Raw genomic sequence first — 18,133 nt, forward strand, 5'->3', positions numbered from 1 at the left:
TGCTACTAATGCCATGAGAGAAAGTATAAGCCGTACACCATCATGATGGAAAATGCTTTAATTTTAGACTAGAGGGAATGAAAAACTGGAGGTTTTCCTTCCAAAGGAATTGTTAGACAAAGAAAAAAAGGTAGCTGGTGGGTAACATTTACTGACTGCTTTTACATTTGCTTACATGTAAATATATATACTGTGGATTAATGAAGTAAAATGCCTCAAATGGCTTGGGAGGAGGTAGGAATCGAGACCAAACCTGAAGGTAGCCTCGGGCACTAGGCTCCATGCTTGGATCCCTGTGCTAGCTTAAACTTAATCCATGCATTTAAAAAATTAACTAATACTTAACTGAACACCAACTGGGTACTAGGCACCAGATATAAAACAAGGAATAAGTCAGACTTGGTCGCTACCTCATGCAGCTTATAATTTAGTAGGGAATACGGACAAGGAAATAGGCAGTGGAGTTCCTCAGCCTTCCATCCCCTTCTACCAAGTGAGGACACAGCAAGAAGGCACCATATAATGGGCATGCTGCCAGTATAGATTTGGCCATTACATCTCATCACACATTGGCACGAGTGGTGACAATTTGCTTTGTACTCCATGAATATTCATAACCAATAAAATAAATAAATAAAAACAATAATAATATACAATAAGAAAAAATATTTTTCTTACACTTTAACATTACAGAAAACCTTATGGGCAATATTCACTAGAAATCATAAATATTCACTAAATGGCTTTTATATAAGTAAATTTTGTGTTCACTAAATAGTTTATACATATATAACATTTTATTCCACTTGTTTTATTTGTCTTTATGTGACAGAATTCCACTTGAAACCTAAAAATATATCACAGAAAAACAAAACATGAAAAACTGAAAACATAATGGTCAGCCCGCCCCTCCTTCCTCCTTCTTCCATCACATTTCCTTCCCCTTTCCCCATCTCCCTCCTTCCCAACTGCCCAATCGCTCTGCAACAACATCCTAGAATGCAAAAAAATAATATTAATAAAACTACATTTTCTTTAAAAAAAACAAAACATAATAGTCAGGAGCATAAACTAGTTTTTTAAAGCACTGATTTCAATTTGGTGTATAAAGACTACATGAAAATGTTTTTAAAATGTATTTTAAAACATAATTATATTTTTGTTCAACTACTATATTGTGCTTTAGAAAAATATGTTTAATGTTAATTAGATTTATTTTTTCCTTCTTTGTATTTCCAGTTTCACAAAGGATTTTGAATTATAATGAAATTAACAGGCAAATTAGAAGGGAATCTAGAAGAGTATATAATGTTTATTCTCATCTTCAGTGATAAAAATAAACAATTTTAAATACCTCCAGGAAAGATAAATCACAATTTACCATTTTTATTTTGAAAATCCTTATCAACAGACATCTTTTCTTATGCCCAGTACAACTCTGTCATTAGACCATTGAAAGAAGCTTTCTCTGAATTTGTTCTCATTTGTAATCAATAAATGATTCTCTAACTTCAGAAAAAAAAAAGGCACCATATTGGAAGCTGAGAATAGGCCTCATCAGACACTGAATCTGCTGGTGCCTTGATCTTGGACTTCCCAGCCTGCAAATCAGTGAGCAGTAAATTTCTATTGTTTGTACATTTAAAAAAAAAAAAGCAATGGAATCTTGTGTGGTGCTGCCATTTAGAGTACTCATAGGCTGCAATGGCGGCACAAAGGAAAAATGCTTAACTTAAGGTGGAAGTGGGAGTGTCTCAATTGAAATGATATCTAAACTTGGATCTGAAGGATGATCAGGAATTAAACAGAAGGGGGTGGTAAAGGAAAATAATTCTTGGAAGGGAACATCACCTGTGAAAGCCCAGAAGTAAAAGGGAAGCTGATGCATTTGAGTGACCAGACTTTCAGTAGGGGGTGGAGGTGTGTGGCGAGAAGTATACAAAGACCTTATTATACAGGGCCTGGTAGCTCATGTTGCAGTTTGGACTTTATTTAAAGGAAGCACAAAACTATTGAGGAGACTTAATCAGAGGAGTATAATGATCTCATTCTTCCATAAGTGACATAATTATCATGACAATTTGTTTGTTGGTTTCTGAAAAGTAAACTTTCCCAAGACAATAAAAAGTACATAGAAATTTTTTTTCTAGCAATAAACAGATGGAAGACATAATAACAACAACAAAAATCCCAGGTACAATATAATAAAAACTATAAAATTCCCATGAATTACCTTAATAAGAAATGTACAAAAACTATATGTAAGAAACCATAAATTTTTCACAAAGGATATAAAAGAATATAGAAATAAATAAATGTTCCTGGATGTGAAGACATATTTTTTTCATGTTAACCTGCAAATTTAATGCAATTCTAATAAAAATCCCAATAAAATTTTCAGGAGTACTTGACAAACTGATTATAAAGTTCATCTGGAAGATTAAATGTATAAGACTACAATTTTGGAAAGTAAAAAGGTGAGAGGGCTTGCCTTGTCACATATAAAAACATAATAAAACTATAGTAACTGAAAAAGTATGTAAAGTCAAAACGTTCAGGAAAGTTGTGGGTTCAACTGTGTTCTTCAAAAGATATGTTCAAGTTTTAATCCCCAGTACCTGTGAATGTGACCTTATTTGAAAATAGATTCTTTGCAGATGTAATTAAGTTAAGATGAAGTCATACTGGAGTAGGATGGGCCCTAATCCAATAACTGATCCTTATGAGAAGAGGGAAATCTGGACACAGAGACACAGGGAGAACACCATGTGATGACCAAGGTAGAGATTGGAATGATGTGTCTACAAGCCAAGTAATGCCAAGGATTACTGGCAAACACCAGAAGCCAGAATAGGCAGAAAGAATCCTCCCTCAAATCCCTCAGAGCATGGTCCTGTTGAAACTTTGATTTCGATTTCTACCCTCCAAAGCTGTGAGAGAATAAATTTCTGTTGTTTTAAGCCAATCAGTTTGTGGTAATTTGTTATGGCAGCCCTAAGAAACTGATATAAGGGGTGTAAGGCAATTTTATATATGATAAAAGAGGTATATAGATCAAATGAGTAGGGAAAGAATGGATTTTACTTATTCAATAAATAGGGATTAAGACAACAGATTATTTGGAAAGAGTTAGATTTCTACCTCATACCTGGTACTAAAATTCTAAGTGAATCACAGATCTAAATAAAAAACAAACAAACAAACAAACCATAAAAGTAGATGAAAATATAATAGGATATTTTTATAAACTTTGGTACAGGGAAGGATTTTCTAACCAAAACATGAAACCCAGAAGCCAGTTGTAAGCATTTGGAAAACTTCTGTATGTATACAATGAAAGATAATAATCAATGTTTTAAAAAAAGAGGGAGAAAGTATTTGCAAGATACAGAATAGACATAGAGTTAACATCCAGAATATGTACAGAGATTGTACAGACCAATAAAGAGACAACTAACCCAAAAGAAAATTGGGCAAAACATAAAATATAAAGACCAATAATGTATGGATACGTAACCTCACTAATAAACAAATGAGATGCAAATTAAAATGAGAAAGTATTATTTATTTCAAGTGGCTCAAATTAAAATTATTTTCTGATAAAATCCAGTGTTGAATAGAGAATGGCCAAACAGGTACTCTCATACACTGAAATTTTTACAATCTTTTTGGAGGACAATTTGGTAACGTCTATTGAGATTTCATACAATTTGTTCCAGCACATCCTTTTCTAAGACTTATATCCTACTGAAACACAAGTTCACAAAAATAAATAAGGGAAAATTACATTAAATATAAGACGTGCATAAAACAGAATACTGTGTAACCATTTTAAAAAGAGAGGTAGACCTATATGTATTATTAGAAAAATATGTTCAAGACATGTTAAGTGAAAAGACCAAGTTACAGAATATATGTATTTTGTAAACATAATAATTGTCATATACACAGGAAAACAAGAAGACTATATAACTGAGCTGCTGACAATGATTATTCTGTGAGGGGAGGAACAATTTACTAATTCATTTATGCAATATTTAATGAGTGTCTGTTATGCACCAGGCATTGGTCTAGGTGCTGGGGATTCAGGAGTGAACAAAAAAACAGATAAAAATTTCTGTAAAGTATGACCTTTATATTTTTGTCTTTAATACATTTATGGTCAGTTCGATTTTTAAAAAAGAATAAGCTTTAAGGCACTAATGAAAAACTTTCAACAACAGAGGAATTTGTTTTGTCATTCTCTTAAAATCAGTCTTATCAAACAGTTTTTAGAAAGGTCACTGGTACATTCAAGAATATATCTTGGTAAAATTAACGTGAAAGCATCAACAAATTTCTAATACTGTAAAATGACTACTTCGCTCAGTTTAAAAATGAGAATAATTTTATGGTATCTGATTTATCTATACTCCTTGTGACACAATATTTTACTTACAGTTTGTGGATTAATCTCCTCCTCTCCCATAGGTTCATCCATAATTTGCTGTCCATTCTGTGAAAAGCACAGCAAGTAGAAAGTCACAAAAACAGATTTCTCATCAGTTTAAAGTTAAATGAATGCAGACAAAAAAAAAAAAAAAATCATTGAGGAATATTTTCACTCATAAAGGGCTCTATGAAATAGAAACACAATATAAATATGTAGTTGCAATTTGCAACAGGTTGTGCTTGAAAAGTTAATCTGTAAGTAAATTATTTAAAACTATAAAAACATTTTTCCATGGAAATAATATAATAAATGATGATTACCTTTCCAGGTAAGCCCTTGAGTTTAATAGTTAAATGCATTACAGATGGTCTTATTAAAGCTTCACCAAACATAACTTACAAAACTTTGTATGGTAAAACACATCCTAAATTCCAACTCTATTGATAATTAATCAGGGAAACTGATTAATAAACTGAATAAACATTTAAGTGTCAAAAAATAAAACTATACAAGTATTAGAATATGGGTAAATAATACTCATAGGATAAGGAGGGTGGAAATCATAAAGAAAAAGACATTTGAATCTATAAAAGTTTAAAACTTCTGCCAGACACAAAAAAGATAAAAGACAAACTGATTACAAAAAAAAAGAAAGCAACATATGACAAAGGGTTGGTATCCTCAATACATAAAAGAGCTTTGTTTTACAAACCTGTAAGAAAAAACGATGAACCTCAACAGAAATGAGCAATAAGGGAAAAAAGAGTTCAGACTCAGTACTAATCAAAGAAATGCATTTAACCCAAAGATACCTTTTGCCTTTCAAATTGGTAATGATTTACAAACAAAACAAAACAAAGTAAAAAACATCAAGTGCTAACGTGAATATGGGAAAAGAGCATTCTGGATATATCGCTGAAGAAAGTGTAAATTAGCACAACCTTTCAGGAAGGCCATCTGAGTCTGTATTTAAAAAAACCCATAAAACACACCACACAAAATTGAGATGTCTCAATAATTCTACTTATTTTTTTTTTAAAAAAGGACAAGTGTACAAAGATGTACAAGAATGCTCACCATAACTTTTTTTTCCAAAAAGAACTCAAAATCGGAAACCTAAATTTTTAACAATAGAGAACTAGTTAAATATTTTATGGTACATCCATATAATGGAATACTATGCAGTCATTAAAAAAGATGATAAAGATGTAAATTTATTGACATGGAAAGACAGCCACATGTAATAAGTGAAAAAGCAGTTTACAAAACAATATGGATTGTAATGACCCCATTTTAAATAAATATATACATGTTTCAATGTATATATTTGTATGGGAAAACTTTGGAAGGATATACACCAAAATGTTAACAGTGGCTATCTCTGGGTGGCAGAATTTTAGACAATTTAAACTTTGCTTATTTTTGCTTATTTAAAATTTCTGATGTGCCTACAATGTCTACAATGAATATATATTATTTGTGTAATTTAAAAAAACAAAAAAACAGAAGTCAGGAACACATAGTGTCTTTTCTCATTTCCTCACTGGAAACAAAGTAGTTCCTGACTCCTTGTTAACTCAACAAGTGTACAAGGATCTAAGCTAATTGTCTTTGGCACATTATCAATTGGGATAAAAAAAGGCAGCCCACCCATCCCTCCATACCCCACATGAGGCAGCTGCTCTGAATTTGAACTCCTCTCTCTACTCTTCCCATCCCTATTTACCATCCATCCATCCAGCCATTCATTCACTTCATTCCATTCATGCTCTGTTCTAGGCATTGACCTGGAGATAAAAGGTAAATAAAACATGGCCCCCATCCTAGAAGGTCTACTGACCTACACAAAGGGCACCTTTCATTTTCACCACTCATAGAGGATGCTCTTAGGTTAAGGAATGCCTATACAATACTACAAAGCACAGAAATGGTACCAAAATGCAGAAAAAATGGGGAGGGGGAGGCAGGTATAAAATCTGTATTTTCCTAAACCACTTTTAGAGGCTACAATAATGCCGACTTCTATAGTGAGGACACCCAAATATCTCCAGGATACTTCTTTCTCCTAAAAGCTACAACCATTCACTCAACTACTGATCGTTTTTATCCAAACATCCCAAAGAAACCTTAAACTAGCTCTTAAGAACACTGGCTTTGGAGTCAGACACACAGATTCAAATTTCCGCTCTTACACTACTAATAATGAAGACTTGGACAGTTCATTTAAACTAAGATTTAGTTTCTTCATATGGAAAATGAGAACTAAAAAGTCTTATCTTCAGGAGGTTATTATGAAGACTAAATGAGATAAATGACAGAAAACCCCAAGCACAGTACTTGGCACTTAGTAAACAATCAATGTTAGCTATTTTTATTATGTACAAATTCATCTGTGGCTCACCAACTTGCCACCTCTCCTATATTTGTTATTTTAGTGAACCATCATTCATCTAGTGGCCCAAACTAGTTTTTCTCATTAATTGTAAACAGTTATCTTTCTATAACACAGATCTTCTCAATGACTCCCCATTATTTGGCTTTTAGAACCTTTGGTCTAACTTGAGCTACACTTACATTTTCTGTGGGATAAAATGTTTGAGAACTGTCTGCTCCTTGCAATTTTCAATGTATGCAAAGCAAGTATCACAACTTATAAATTATTTTTAAAACAAACTGAGACAGTAGAAAAAGCACTGAAGTTGGAAACGATAGACCAGAGGTAGAGCCCTAGGCCTGCGACTTAGAAGCTTTATGATTTTGGGCAATTCAGAGTTTCTCTTAGCCTATTACTTTATCTGTTCAAAATGGGGTTACTTACCCTGTGTACCCAAAGGATTATTATTATGAGTTATCTGAGTTATGAGCCTAAGAGAGCATTTTATAAACTAAGAGCTATACCAATGCAAATTACTATTGTTAAGGTGTGGTAGCTTCACTATAATAAAGTAATACTCCATAAAGGCCTTTGGATCTTGGATAAAAAAAAAAATTAAGATTGGTAAGGGATCTTCTGTTCCAATTATACATCATATTTTAATTCTTTCTACCCTGTTCTCACCCATAACTTGAACACTATCAGGACAAGAACATACTACTCACCAGGTAGTCTATTTACACTATCTCAGAAAAAGCACTGCCTGCTAGATAAAATTCTTCATTATATAGTAACTTTCCTCACCCACAAATTCCCTTAAAGAGGGGCCGGCCCCGTGGCGCACTCGGGAGAGTGCAGCGCTTGGGAGCGCAGCGGCGCTCCCGCCGCGGGTTCAGATCCTATATAGCAATGGCCGGTGCACTCACTGGCTGAGCGTGGTGCAGGTGGCACCCAGCCAAGGGTTGCGATCCCCTTACCGGTCACAATAAGACAAAAAAAAAAAAAAAAAAATTCCCTTAAAGAGGATTACTAATAAGTGATGATTAACTTGCCTGTATGCTATCTACAAAGTCACAAGAAGTAAATCTACATCTATGACTATAAACCACCCTGAATCTTGTCTTTTCTAAATAACTCAAGTTCCTTCAAACATTCCTTTCTATTACCATCTTCTTTTCTGAGCATGCTCCAATTCATCTTAAAGGGTGATATATGGAATTGCATGTAATCACCATTCCAACCCTGATATAACCAATGCAAAGTAAAGGGTATATCACCTCCCTTGTTCTAGATAATAAATTTATATTAATGCAGTTCACATTATTAATGCATTATTTGTGGAATACCCACAACACACTGCTGACTCAGACTAAGTTTTCTGTTGATTTAATCCTTGTCTTCTTTACTTACACTGCAACTAAGCCTTACATCCTCTATCCTGTACCTGTTGTTACTCTTAGTCCCATGAATAAAACCTCATTTAAATTTTAATTCACCTTTTTTCCAGCTATGACCCAGTGCTACAGTCTCTATATATTGGCTTCCAAATCTCAGCCTCTTCACTATTTTCAGCTTTATGTCATCTATGAATTTTACAATATGCCTTCTTTTCTGAACTATTCACCTAGCTAATTAACAGTTAGTATATACTAACAAAGCAATCTAGGAAAAAAATTAAGTGAAACATGATCCAAAAGGTATTTTATGCTCTACTTTTTTGCAAAAATACGTTCTTTTGGAGTTTAGCAAAGATTTAAAATTTTGAACAACTCAATTTTAGAGCAGGAAAATATGAAGCCAATGTTATCCTACATACCAGTGAATATTTACAAAGCTTTTTCTACCAAAAAAGGCACCTTTGTTTCAAGGAATCTTTTGTATCATTTCATCAAAATAAGGATTCGAATGTTATCTATTAGAAATGCATATAAATTTACTTCTGCAGTTAAGAAGTTTCCCTTTTGAAAAATAACCTTTGGTTTCATTAGAGATTAGGTTACATGGATCAATCTGACTTGATATTGTACTTTCTATAGTTCCCAAAGTTCAAGGTATAGTATCTATTAAACAAGAAAATATATTTCTGTAATTTTAAGAGACAAATGGAAAAAAAACACGTGTTCTGAAGCTGACTAGTACCAGGTTTAAACACCAGCTCTGTCACTTACTGGTGTGGTTACCTAAACTTGGGTACGTTACTTAACATTGTGAACCTCAATTTCTTCACTGGTAACATGCATATAAATATCTACCTCAGAGGGATGCTATAATTAAAAGGATTCACCAAGGGACAGTAGATGCTCAGTAAATGCTACCTCTTTTCCCTCCTTTTGCCTCAATTGACTGTGTAATATTTACATGTCTACAGATAACTTCTAAAGATGTAATGCAATGAAGAAGCATAGGAGAGTGCTGAGATACCTGTTTAACCACTATTATAACCGATTTCCTGCCAAGCAGAGTGAAAGAGACCATTCTTGTGTGTGCTATATTTTAATACAATGTGGCTAAAGAATGAATATGGTAAAAAAAAAAAAAAAGTTTAAAAGTGAGGCAAATGTATTTATCCTCTCTTATCCCACCATAATGCCTCCCAACCAAAAAAATTGTGGAGCTTGGCAGATTGTATATATGCAAATATGATGTGAAATACTGGAAAAGATTAGAAAATGCTAATCATGCTTTACTTTGTTAGTCTGACATGTGTACAAAGCCACAAATTAGAATAACCTACAATATGGGTCTCTTCAGAACAAATCGGACAGACTGTTCTCTTGAGTTTTAGCAGGAATTGTTTTCAAAACTTTCAATGTTGCATAAAATTGTCACTTAAAATCATCTTTCAGGTAAAGAACAATTCAAATCAGCAATTCTGAACCAAGGTTTCAGGACTTCTAGAGTATTCCCAAGCATTTTAAGGGAAATTCTGGCAATAATAAAATATTCATTATTTAAAAAGTTTTCATTTTAAGCAACCCTATTAAATAGATCATTTTGTTGTAATGGTATAACAATGCACATTTCCAGGCTGCTGTTTAATACCTCTGAATATAAAATAGTTAAAAAAAAATACTTTTGAGTCCAGCAAGAGATCATCAATTCACATATACTAGGACTAAAAAATGATCTGTGATTGATAAATTGCTACCTTGATCTTAGTAAGATATTAAGTGTAATACTGACATTCTCCTACCTAGAAATGGAAAAGGATTCCTCATAGAGAATAACAATCTGAAATAACAGAAGGGAGGAGAAAAAGAAAGGGTCCAGAGCCCTAATGTATTAATAGGGTGTACCAGATCATAGGAATGAGCAAGGACCACACCTTTTTATTTTTATTTTAACCACTCTCAAGTTGCCACAAGTATATCTGCCTTCCAACTCCCTGATGTCAGCAGTGGTTTTCCTGCCCAAAGCTTATGCAATAGGAGTTCCATCATGAAGGTGCTGAGCATGAGGCATTAGAAACCTCTCTCAAACTTTAGTTAAGATACCATCAAATTGTTCAGAATCTAAAGAATCTTCTATGCAAATCACATTGAAACAATAAGAAACAAGCATTTTATATTCTTAATAAGGAATGTATATAATCCTTACCAATGTGACAGGATTAAGAATCAGCTCCTCATTTATCCTAAGGAAATATCAGAGATGTGCATAAAGACTTATGTACAGTGATATTCATCATACTCATTATACTGAAAAATAGAAAACAATCTAAATGATCAACAGGGGACTGGTTAAATAAATCATAATACATCTATTCATATGTAGGAATACTATGCAATGGTTAAAATCAGGGCCTCAAAGAAAAATTAATGATGCAAAAAATATTCTTGCAGTATATTAAATTAAAAAGATACAAAACTATATAGTATGACCCCAACTTTGCAACCCTCCCCCGCAACATGTGTGCATGTGTGTAGCAAAACATATATAAAATCTTATCAGTAGTTACCTGGATCATAGGATTTTCTTCTTTGTGTTATACTTTCAAAATTATATGCATTTATTTTGTATTGTTTTTATAAAGAAAAAAACAGTAAATGTAATTAGAAAAATCAGATTACTTCTAGTTAAGGTGCCCGTATGCCAGCTTTGCTATTCCTCTAGCTACTAAAGTCCTGTTAGTATCCAAGACTGTTCTGGTTTCTAGACTAGGATAGGAATGATCTCTGGTTATATCTACATTTTTAAGTTTAAGAGGACCCTTTCAGAAGCTTTTTTTTTTTTTTTTCCTGGTCCTGTGGATGTGGCCTCAGAAAATAGAGAAGTTTCAGGCCTGAATCCACCCCATGTTCTTGAAAGTGTACCCCTAAAGGGAATTCTGCTTATGAAACAAGAGTATGTTGAGATAAGAATACAGAAATGAAAACACAGTAGCCAAAATTAAATCTGCATCATGAATAGCAAGTTTAGAATTGACACTGTAGAAAACAGAATCCATGCCACAGAGGACAAACTTGAGTCAATGAAAAAAGAAAAGAAAGAAAAGATTAAAAACTATGAAACTATGGAGGACAGACGTAGAAATAATCTATGAATAACTGATATTCCTAAAGAAAAACAAAACAACAAAAAACCAGCAGTTTAATCAATCAAAAGTATAAGAAAACTATCCAGTTCTGAAAAAAAAAAAATACCTGAGACTGGAGACTGAGAAGGCTCAACAGAGATCATCAACACCAAGACATGTCCTGGCAAATGTTTTTAAATTTCAAGGATAAAGATATAATCCTACAAGCATACAAGCAGAAAAAAATAGGTTATTTCAAAGGAACTAAAATCAGATTGACCTCAGATTTCTCCTCCGCAACAATAAAATGCCAGAAGACAATGAAGTAATGAGTTACAGAGAGTTGAAAGGGAAAAATTATGATCAAAGAACTTTATATCTCACCCTAGTTTTTCACGTACAAAGGTCACAGGTAATTATTCTCAGATCTGCAAAATCTTATAAAATGTCACCATCCTAGTAGTATCATTTTTCAGTAAATTGTTCAAGGGTACGTCATAGGCCATCAAAAGAGAATCAAAAAGAGCTCAAGAATACTGAGGGAGCAAAGTACTGGTGAAGTATACTGACACCAACATCTAGAAATAATTGGATAAAATCTTAAACCCACAAAAGGAAAAAGGGTCAATAATGAAGAATAAACAACTGACATAAATACTAAACAATATAAAAGAAAAAACACTTCAGAAAGTCAAAGGTAAGATTAGTAACCTCAGGTTAAATTAATGTGGATTCTCTGTCTCTCCTAAAAGGATATTTAAAAACCACTATTTTTAGCAATTATCTAATAAATATAAATTTTGGAAAGTTTTAAAAAACTACATAATAACCAAGAATAGATGTTTATTACAGTCCAAATCACTAAAGAAGATAACTGATAGAGACTACTAATAGTACTTTATGCAGATATCACATTCAACCCTAAAACCATGAGGTAGGTATAATTAGCCCTATTTTACAGGTGAGGAAACCAAAGCTCAGCAAAGTTAATTAGTGAATGGCAGAAGCAGGATTCAAACCCAGGTCTTTCTAGCTCATAATTCTTTTCTTCTATATTTCACAAACTCCTCAAATAAAATCCATATGGCAAGAGGGAAAAAAAAAAAAAAAACCCACAAGGAAAGAATAAAAACATAAACTAAGATGACAGAAATCACTCCAAAAGTAATAATGTAAAAAATGTAAAGCTCACAGTGTCTTATTAAAAGAAAGTGACTTACTGGATATTAGATGCTATTACAGAATTATCAATCTTTTTATGAGTGACGATGGTATAATGGTTATGTGTTTTAAAAAGTCTTTATCTTTTAAGAAATATAAATGCAAATATTTATATCTGAATTGACCTATCTAGAATTATTTTCAAAATAATCCACTGGAGCTAGGAAGGGAAAGAGTGTGTGCATGTGGCGGGGAGGGTAGGAGATGGGATGGGGAGAAGTAGAAATGAAACAAGATGGGCCATGAGTTGGTAATCCTTGAGACTGGGTTATGGCATTATGGTCATTCATTACACTACTCTTCCTACTCTGGCATGTGTTTGAAATGTTTGATAATAAGACCTTTAAGAGTTGGGTTATATTTTTAAAAAAGTAAACAAACAATTATTTACTTCTTTAAAGAGAAATCTAAACAAAACAGATAAGTATAGAAAAGTATAAAGAAAAAGAAAGCAAGTGTTTGTAACATTAATGCCAAAAATAAAATGTAAGGCAAAAACCTTAAGCTGATTAAAAAGGTCATTTTACTTGGACTAAAGATATAATTAGTACTGAATACACATAGTAATAATAATTGCTATCATTTACTGAGCTCTTACAGAGCACCAGGCAAATGCTAAGCACTACTAATCATCTTTGATGTATCTAACAACTTTGTGAGGCATTACCACCAATTTACAAATGAGGAAATTAAGCCAAGAAGGGCATATTAATCTTTTTAAGCACTGTATCTCCAGCCCCTAGCAAAATGCCTGGCATGCAGTAGATGCTCAGTAAATATTTGCTGAATACCACAAAAAGTCTAATATCCTGCCTAAGGCTAATAAGCAGAGCCCAAATTCAAATCCAAATTTAATTGTAAAACCCCTACTCTTAATCACATAAATTTTTTTTTTTTGGTGGCTGGCCTATACAGGACGCACAAAAATCTTTTAATAATAATTCATAGTAAGAGTGCAGATGTTTATTTTCTTCTGTGTATGTTTCTCTATTTTTCAGATTTTCTACACTTAGCATGTGTATTTTTGAAAACAAAAAAAGTCATTAAAAATAGTAAATGCATAATTGTATTTGAGCATTTAACCACAGACTAAACTAACCACAAACCACAAAAGCAGATGTTTTGTGGACTATAACACGAAATAAATGGAAACAAAATGGATGGGGAAATTTTAGCACACTAATATCAACTAGTATAATGAACAAAATAAGGACAAAGCATTTGAAATACTTTATATTAGAACAAGCAGATACTGAATTTTATAATGCAAAAAGAATATGGGTTCTTTTCAAGTATCTATGAAAGGCTAAAAAAACTGACCATGTTCTAGGCCATAAAATAAATCTAAAATTCTTAAAAGCAGGAATCATACAGATTATATTTTCTGATTATGATAAAAAATTGAATAAAAAAAAACTAAAGCATTCACTCAGTCATTTATTCACTGCCCATTTTGTTCAAACTAGTGCTAGCCATTTTACACATATTCTCTCATTTAATACCATTTAATCATTAATAAACCATGAGGTATTTTACTATAGTAAAGAAAAAAAATTAGGTTGAGAGTTAATACCTTGTCCAAAATCAGAGTATTAAGTTTGCAGATATGATAAAAAAACCCAAGCCCAAATCCAAAGCTCCTACTACTTACACAGAAATGCTGTTATATTACTGTTAAAATTGATGTATGGGCATACAGCTTTGTTCATTTTTCTCTTCATAAAATAAAATTTCATTAAAAAAGGGGAGAAAACTAGAATTCTTAACATAACATGTTCTGAAATTATTTGTTAAATACACTCTTCTAAGAAGGTTATGGTTCGTTTTTCTAACATATCATTGATCAGATATAATATTTCAAATTACATAATCTCCTAAAAGGGATTCCTTTAAATATACTCATTTTCAACAGAGCAAAGAAAAAAGGAAGAAAACATAAAATCAGATAAAGTATGGAATATAAGGTGAACGTGATTTTCCTCTAAATTTATTTCTAAAAACCAGTGTGACCTTGGAAAAGTCACTTCTCTCTAGTAGTTATCTGCAATACATCAGAGTTCTACGGAACCTTGGCAAGCATGGATTTGAAAGTGTGCCATTACCCTAAGCCTCACTGAGTTGTGGTTTCTTCATCCATAAAATATGTGGCTATCTAAGAGCTCTCTCAGCTTGAAAATTTTATAATCTAATGATTTTAAGGATTAAAGTTTTAGATTAAGATGCGTTTTTTACACGAATAAATTGGCACTATATGTAAAGCTGTTTTTATGTTATTTCAATTGTCTAATTCCTTCTCTCTTCTGCGTTTAAAATAGTTTTATCTATACCCATCAGTGGTGTATTTGTTCTCCATTGTAAACAAAGATAATGCCAAAGACTGTACAAACATTATCAACTGAAAGAAAAATAACAATAAAATATTGTTTTTCTATGTAGATTAAAGAACTTAAAGCAATTTTATAATTTCCACAATCTAACCTTACTATTCTGATTTTATTAGTAGAGAAAATTAGTAGTCCATTTTTAAAAAAATCATTTTTCTCCTCCTTCCTATTCCTGCCTCTGCAATACCTTCAAACCCTACCTCTTAGTACAAGATGGAGTTGGTCATATTTCCCAAACCTGCCTCATGATCAGAATTACCTAAGATTCCTGTTAAAGATACATTACCTGGCCCTACCCCAGACCAAAACTGAATCAGAATTTCCAGAAGCCCCATGGCTCAGTATTTTATTTTTTAAACAGGTACCTTAGATGACTCCTGTGATTAGACAAGTCTGGAAAACCACAGTGTAATGAAAAGATCATGGGCTTTGCAGCCTGATATATCAAGTTTCAAAACCTGGCTTTGCCCTTTGTTATATGTGTGACTTTGGGCAAATGACTTAACATGAATCTCAGTCTTCTAACCCATAAAATTCGGATACTAGTTATGACGGAGATTGTGGTAAAGTTCAGTATGCCCAGCCATGTTGGGTGTTTGTTTAGTAAGTGTAATCTCTTTTCCCCAGCTCATCTTGCCAGGGGAAATGACACATACTATTATTTGAGGGGATACTGGAGGAGGCCTCTCTCCTAATGGGTCCACTTCCATTTATAGGGCTAGAAATCTGAGTTCTGGATAACCAATGCATAACTTGGACTGGCCAATTCAGAAGTCTTGGGAATGAGTCTAATGATTTATTCTGGTTTCCAGAGGCTTAATGAAGCCCTCCTATCCAAAACGGATACACCATTATGCTGGGCTTCAAAGTTCAAGCTTTTATTTGATGTAGCTTTGGCAAAATCACCTGAACCTCTATTTTCGCATCTGTAAAATAAGTTATGTTTAAATGTCTACTGAACTGAACCCAATGTACATTATTAACATAACTCAATTTAACAATCACTTAAAATAATTAAACTTATACACAGTCTTACAAACACCTTTATATACAAAAAGGAGACAGCTTTATTAGCTTTCAAGTAAGTGAAATGAGACAATGGACTTTCTCAAATACATAATAAATCAGAGCCTGTTTAAAAGAATTCCTGTTTGTGTAGTATCAACTCTCTCTCAATAGAAAGTGTTTCCGATGAGTTTTTAGGTGAATTTACATTGTAAGAAACAATCCAAACTATCTGCTCTAATTATATATTTAAAAATCACCCTAGGTATAAACATAACCTAGCAGCAAAGCCACCAAGACTTATTTCTGAAAAGATAACCACAAATGTAGTTTCTAACTACAGTTCCGTGATTAATTCTAGCTGCATATTTATTAAGCATAAACACATTTTACTAAAAATTGTTAGTTTTAACTGTTCACATAAGCTATAAAATAATTCAGAAAAACCTAAAGTAAAAAAAAAAAAAAAAAGAGAAATCTGGGAACATTCATTCAAGACAAAAGGAAGTTAGCCTCACTTCTTAAAAAATAAATAAAAAACAAAAAAACCCTCAAATCCTACTGAAAGTAATTTACACTAAAGAACCATAGCTTTTCTCCCAGTCCTTTCAAATTATTCTTTAATGCAATTCAGTAATTTTCTTCATTTAAGTCCTGTCCTTTGCTTGTTACGTTTATTTCCAGACATTCAGTGTTTTTATTGCTATTTTGAATGAGATCTTTTTTTCCACTGTAATTTCTAACTGGTTACAACTACTAAACAGGAAAGCTATTTATTGTATTGATTTCTGAATATATTTTGTGTAATACCACCTTACTAGAGTATCATTAATTTTAACAGACCTTTTTAGTGGATTTCCTTAGATTATCTAAGATGATTATATCTACCCTTTGATTTTCTTGTCTAATTGCATTACCAAGCTCCTTTAGAATGTGAAATAGAAGGGAAAATAGCAGGGCATAGTTTTAATGAGACTGCCTATAATATGTCCCCATCAAGCATGATGCTGGCTATTGGTTTGAGATGATTTTTTAATATTAAGGATACACCCTTTTACTCCTATTAGTAAAATTATTAGGAATGTTTTTAATCGAGAATAGACATTTAATTCTATTTAATGCTTTATTTTTTCTTACTTTTTGTTTAGAAACGATCATAGAATCACAGGAAGTTGCAAAAATAATAGAGATTCCATACACCCCTAACCAGTTTATCCTAGTGTAAACATCTTACATAACTTCCTGTCAAATCCAGGAAATTAATACTGGTACTGAGATCTTATTCAGATTTCACTGGTTTTACAAGTACCAGTGTGTGTGTGTTCTATGCCATTTTATCACACTTGTAGGACCATGTATTCATTGCCACAGTAGATACTGAACAGTTTATCACCACCAGGATCCCTCATGTTGCCCCTTAAGACCACATCCCCCGCCCCTCTCCCTAATCCCTAACCACTAATCTACTCTCCATTTCTATGATTCTGTCATTTCAAGAATGTTATATAAATTAAGTCATACAGCATGTAACCTTTTTCTCACTCAGCATAATTCCCTTCAGATTCATCCAAGTTGTATTAACAATTCACTCCTTCCTTTTCAGTTGCTGAGTAGTATTATTCCATGGTGTGAATGTGCCACAGATTGTTTAACCATTTACCCATTGAAGGACATTTGGTTTCTAATTTTTGGATATTACTAATAAAGCTGATATGAACATTTGTGTAGACTTTTTGTGGACATAAGTTTTCATTTCTCTGGTAAATTCCCAGGAGTGCAACTGCTGGATCATATAATAAATATATGTTTAGTTTATCAAGAAGTGGCCAAACTATTTTCTAGCGGGGCTGTATCATCCCCACCAACAATGTATGAGAGATCCAGTTTGTCTACATCCTCCCTGACATTTGGTATCGTTGCTATTTTTTATTTGGCTGTCCTAACAGGAATGTAGTGGTATCTCATCATGGTTTTAATTTTCACTTCCGTGACAGCTAACCATGCTGAATATTTCTTCACATGCTTATTTGCAATCCAAATACTCCCTTTGGTGAAGTGGCTGTTCATCACTTTCATCCATTTTCTAAGTGGATTGCTAGCTTTTGTTACTGTTAAGTTTTGAGAGTTCTTTATATGTTGTGGATACATAGTCCTGTCTCAGGTATAGGGTTAGCAAATTTTCTCAGTCTGTAGCTTGTCTT

At 32.9% G+C, this 18,133-nt stretch overlaps 1 protein-coding gene across 4 annotated transcripts in view; it reads right to left on the reverse strand.

The window, feature by feature from the left end:
• The window catches only part of RPS6KA3 (ribosomal protein S6 kinase A3), a 115,287-nt gene that overhangs the window by 79,779 nt on the left and 17,375 nt on the right, over positions 1-18,133 (reverse strand). For 3 of the 4 annotated variants that reach the window (XM_063083048.1, XM_063083050.1, XM_063083051.1), the window contains exon 2: positions 4,439-4,495. In XM_063083048.1, the coding sequence (XP_062939118.1) occupies positions 4,439-4,495 (57 nt within the window). Of the gene's footprint in view, positions 1-4,438; positions 4,496-10,403; positions 10,441-11,449; positions 11,544-18,133 lie in introns of all 4 variants that reach the window. The other variant, XM_063083049.1, reaches the window with a different exon arrangement.

Source organism: Cynocephalus volans, chromosome X, assembly GCF_027409185.1.
Source record: "Cynocephalus volans isolate mCynVol1 chromosome X, mCynVol1.pri, whole genome shotgun sequence".
In the NCBI taxonomy this organism is placed as follows: domain Eukaryota; kingdom Metazoa; phylum Chordata; class Mammalia; order Dermoptera; family Cynocephalidae; genus Cynocephalus; species Cynocephalus volans.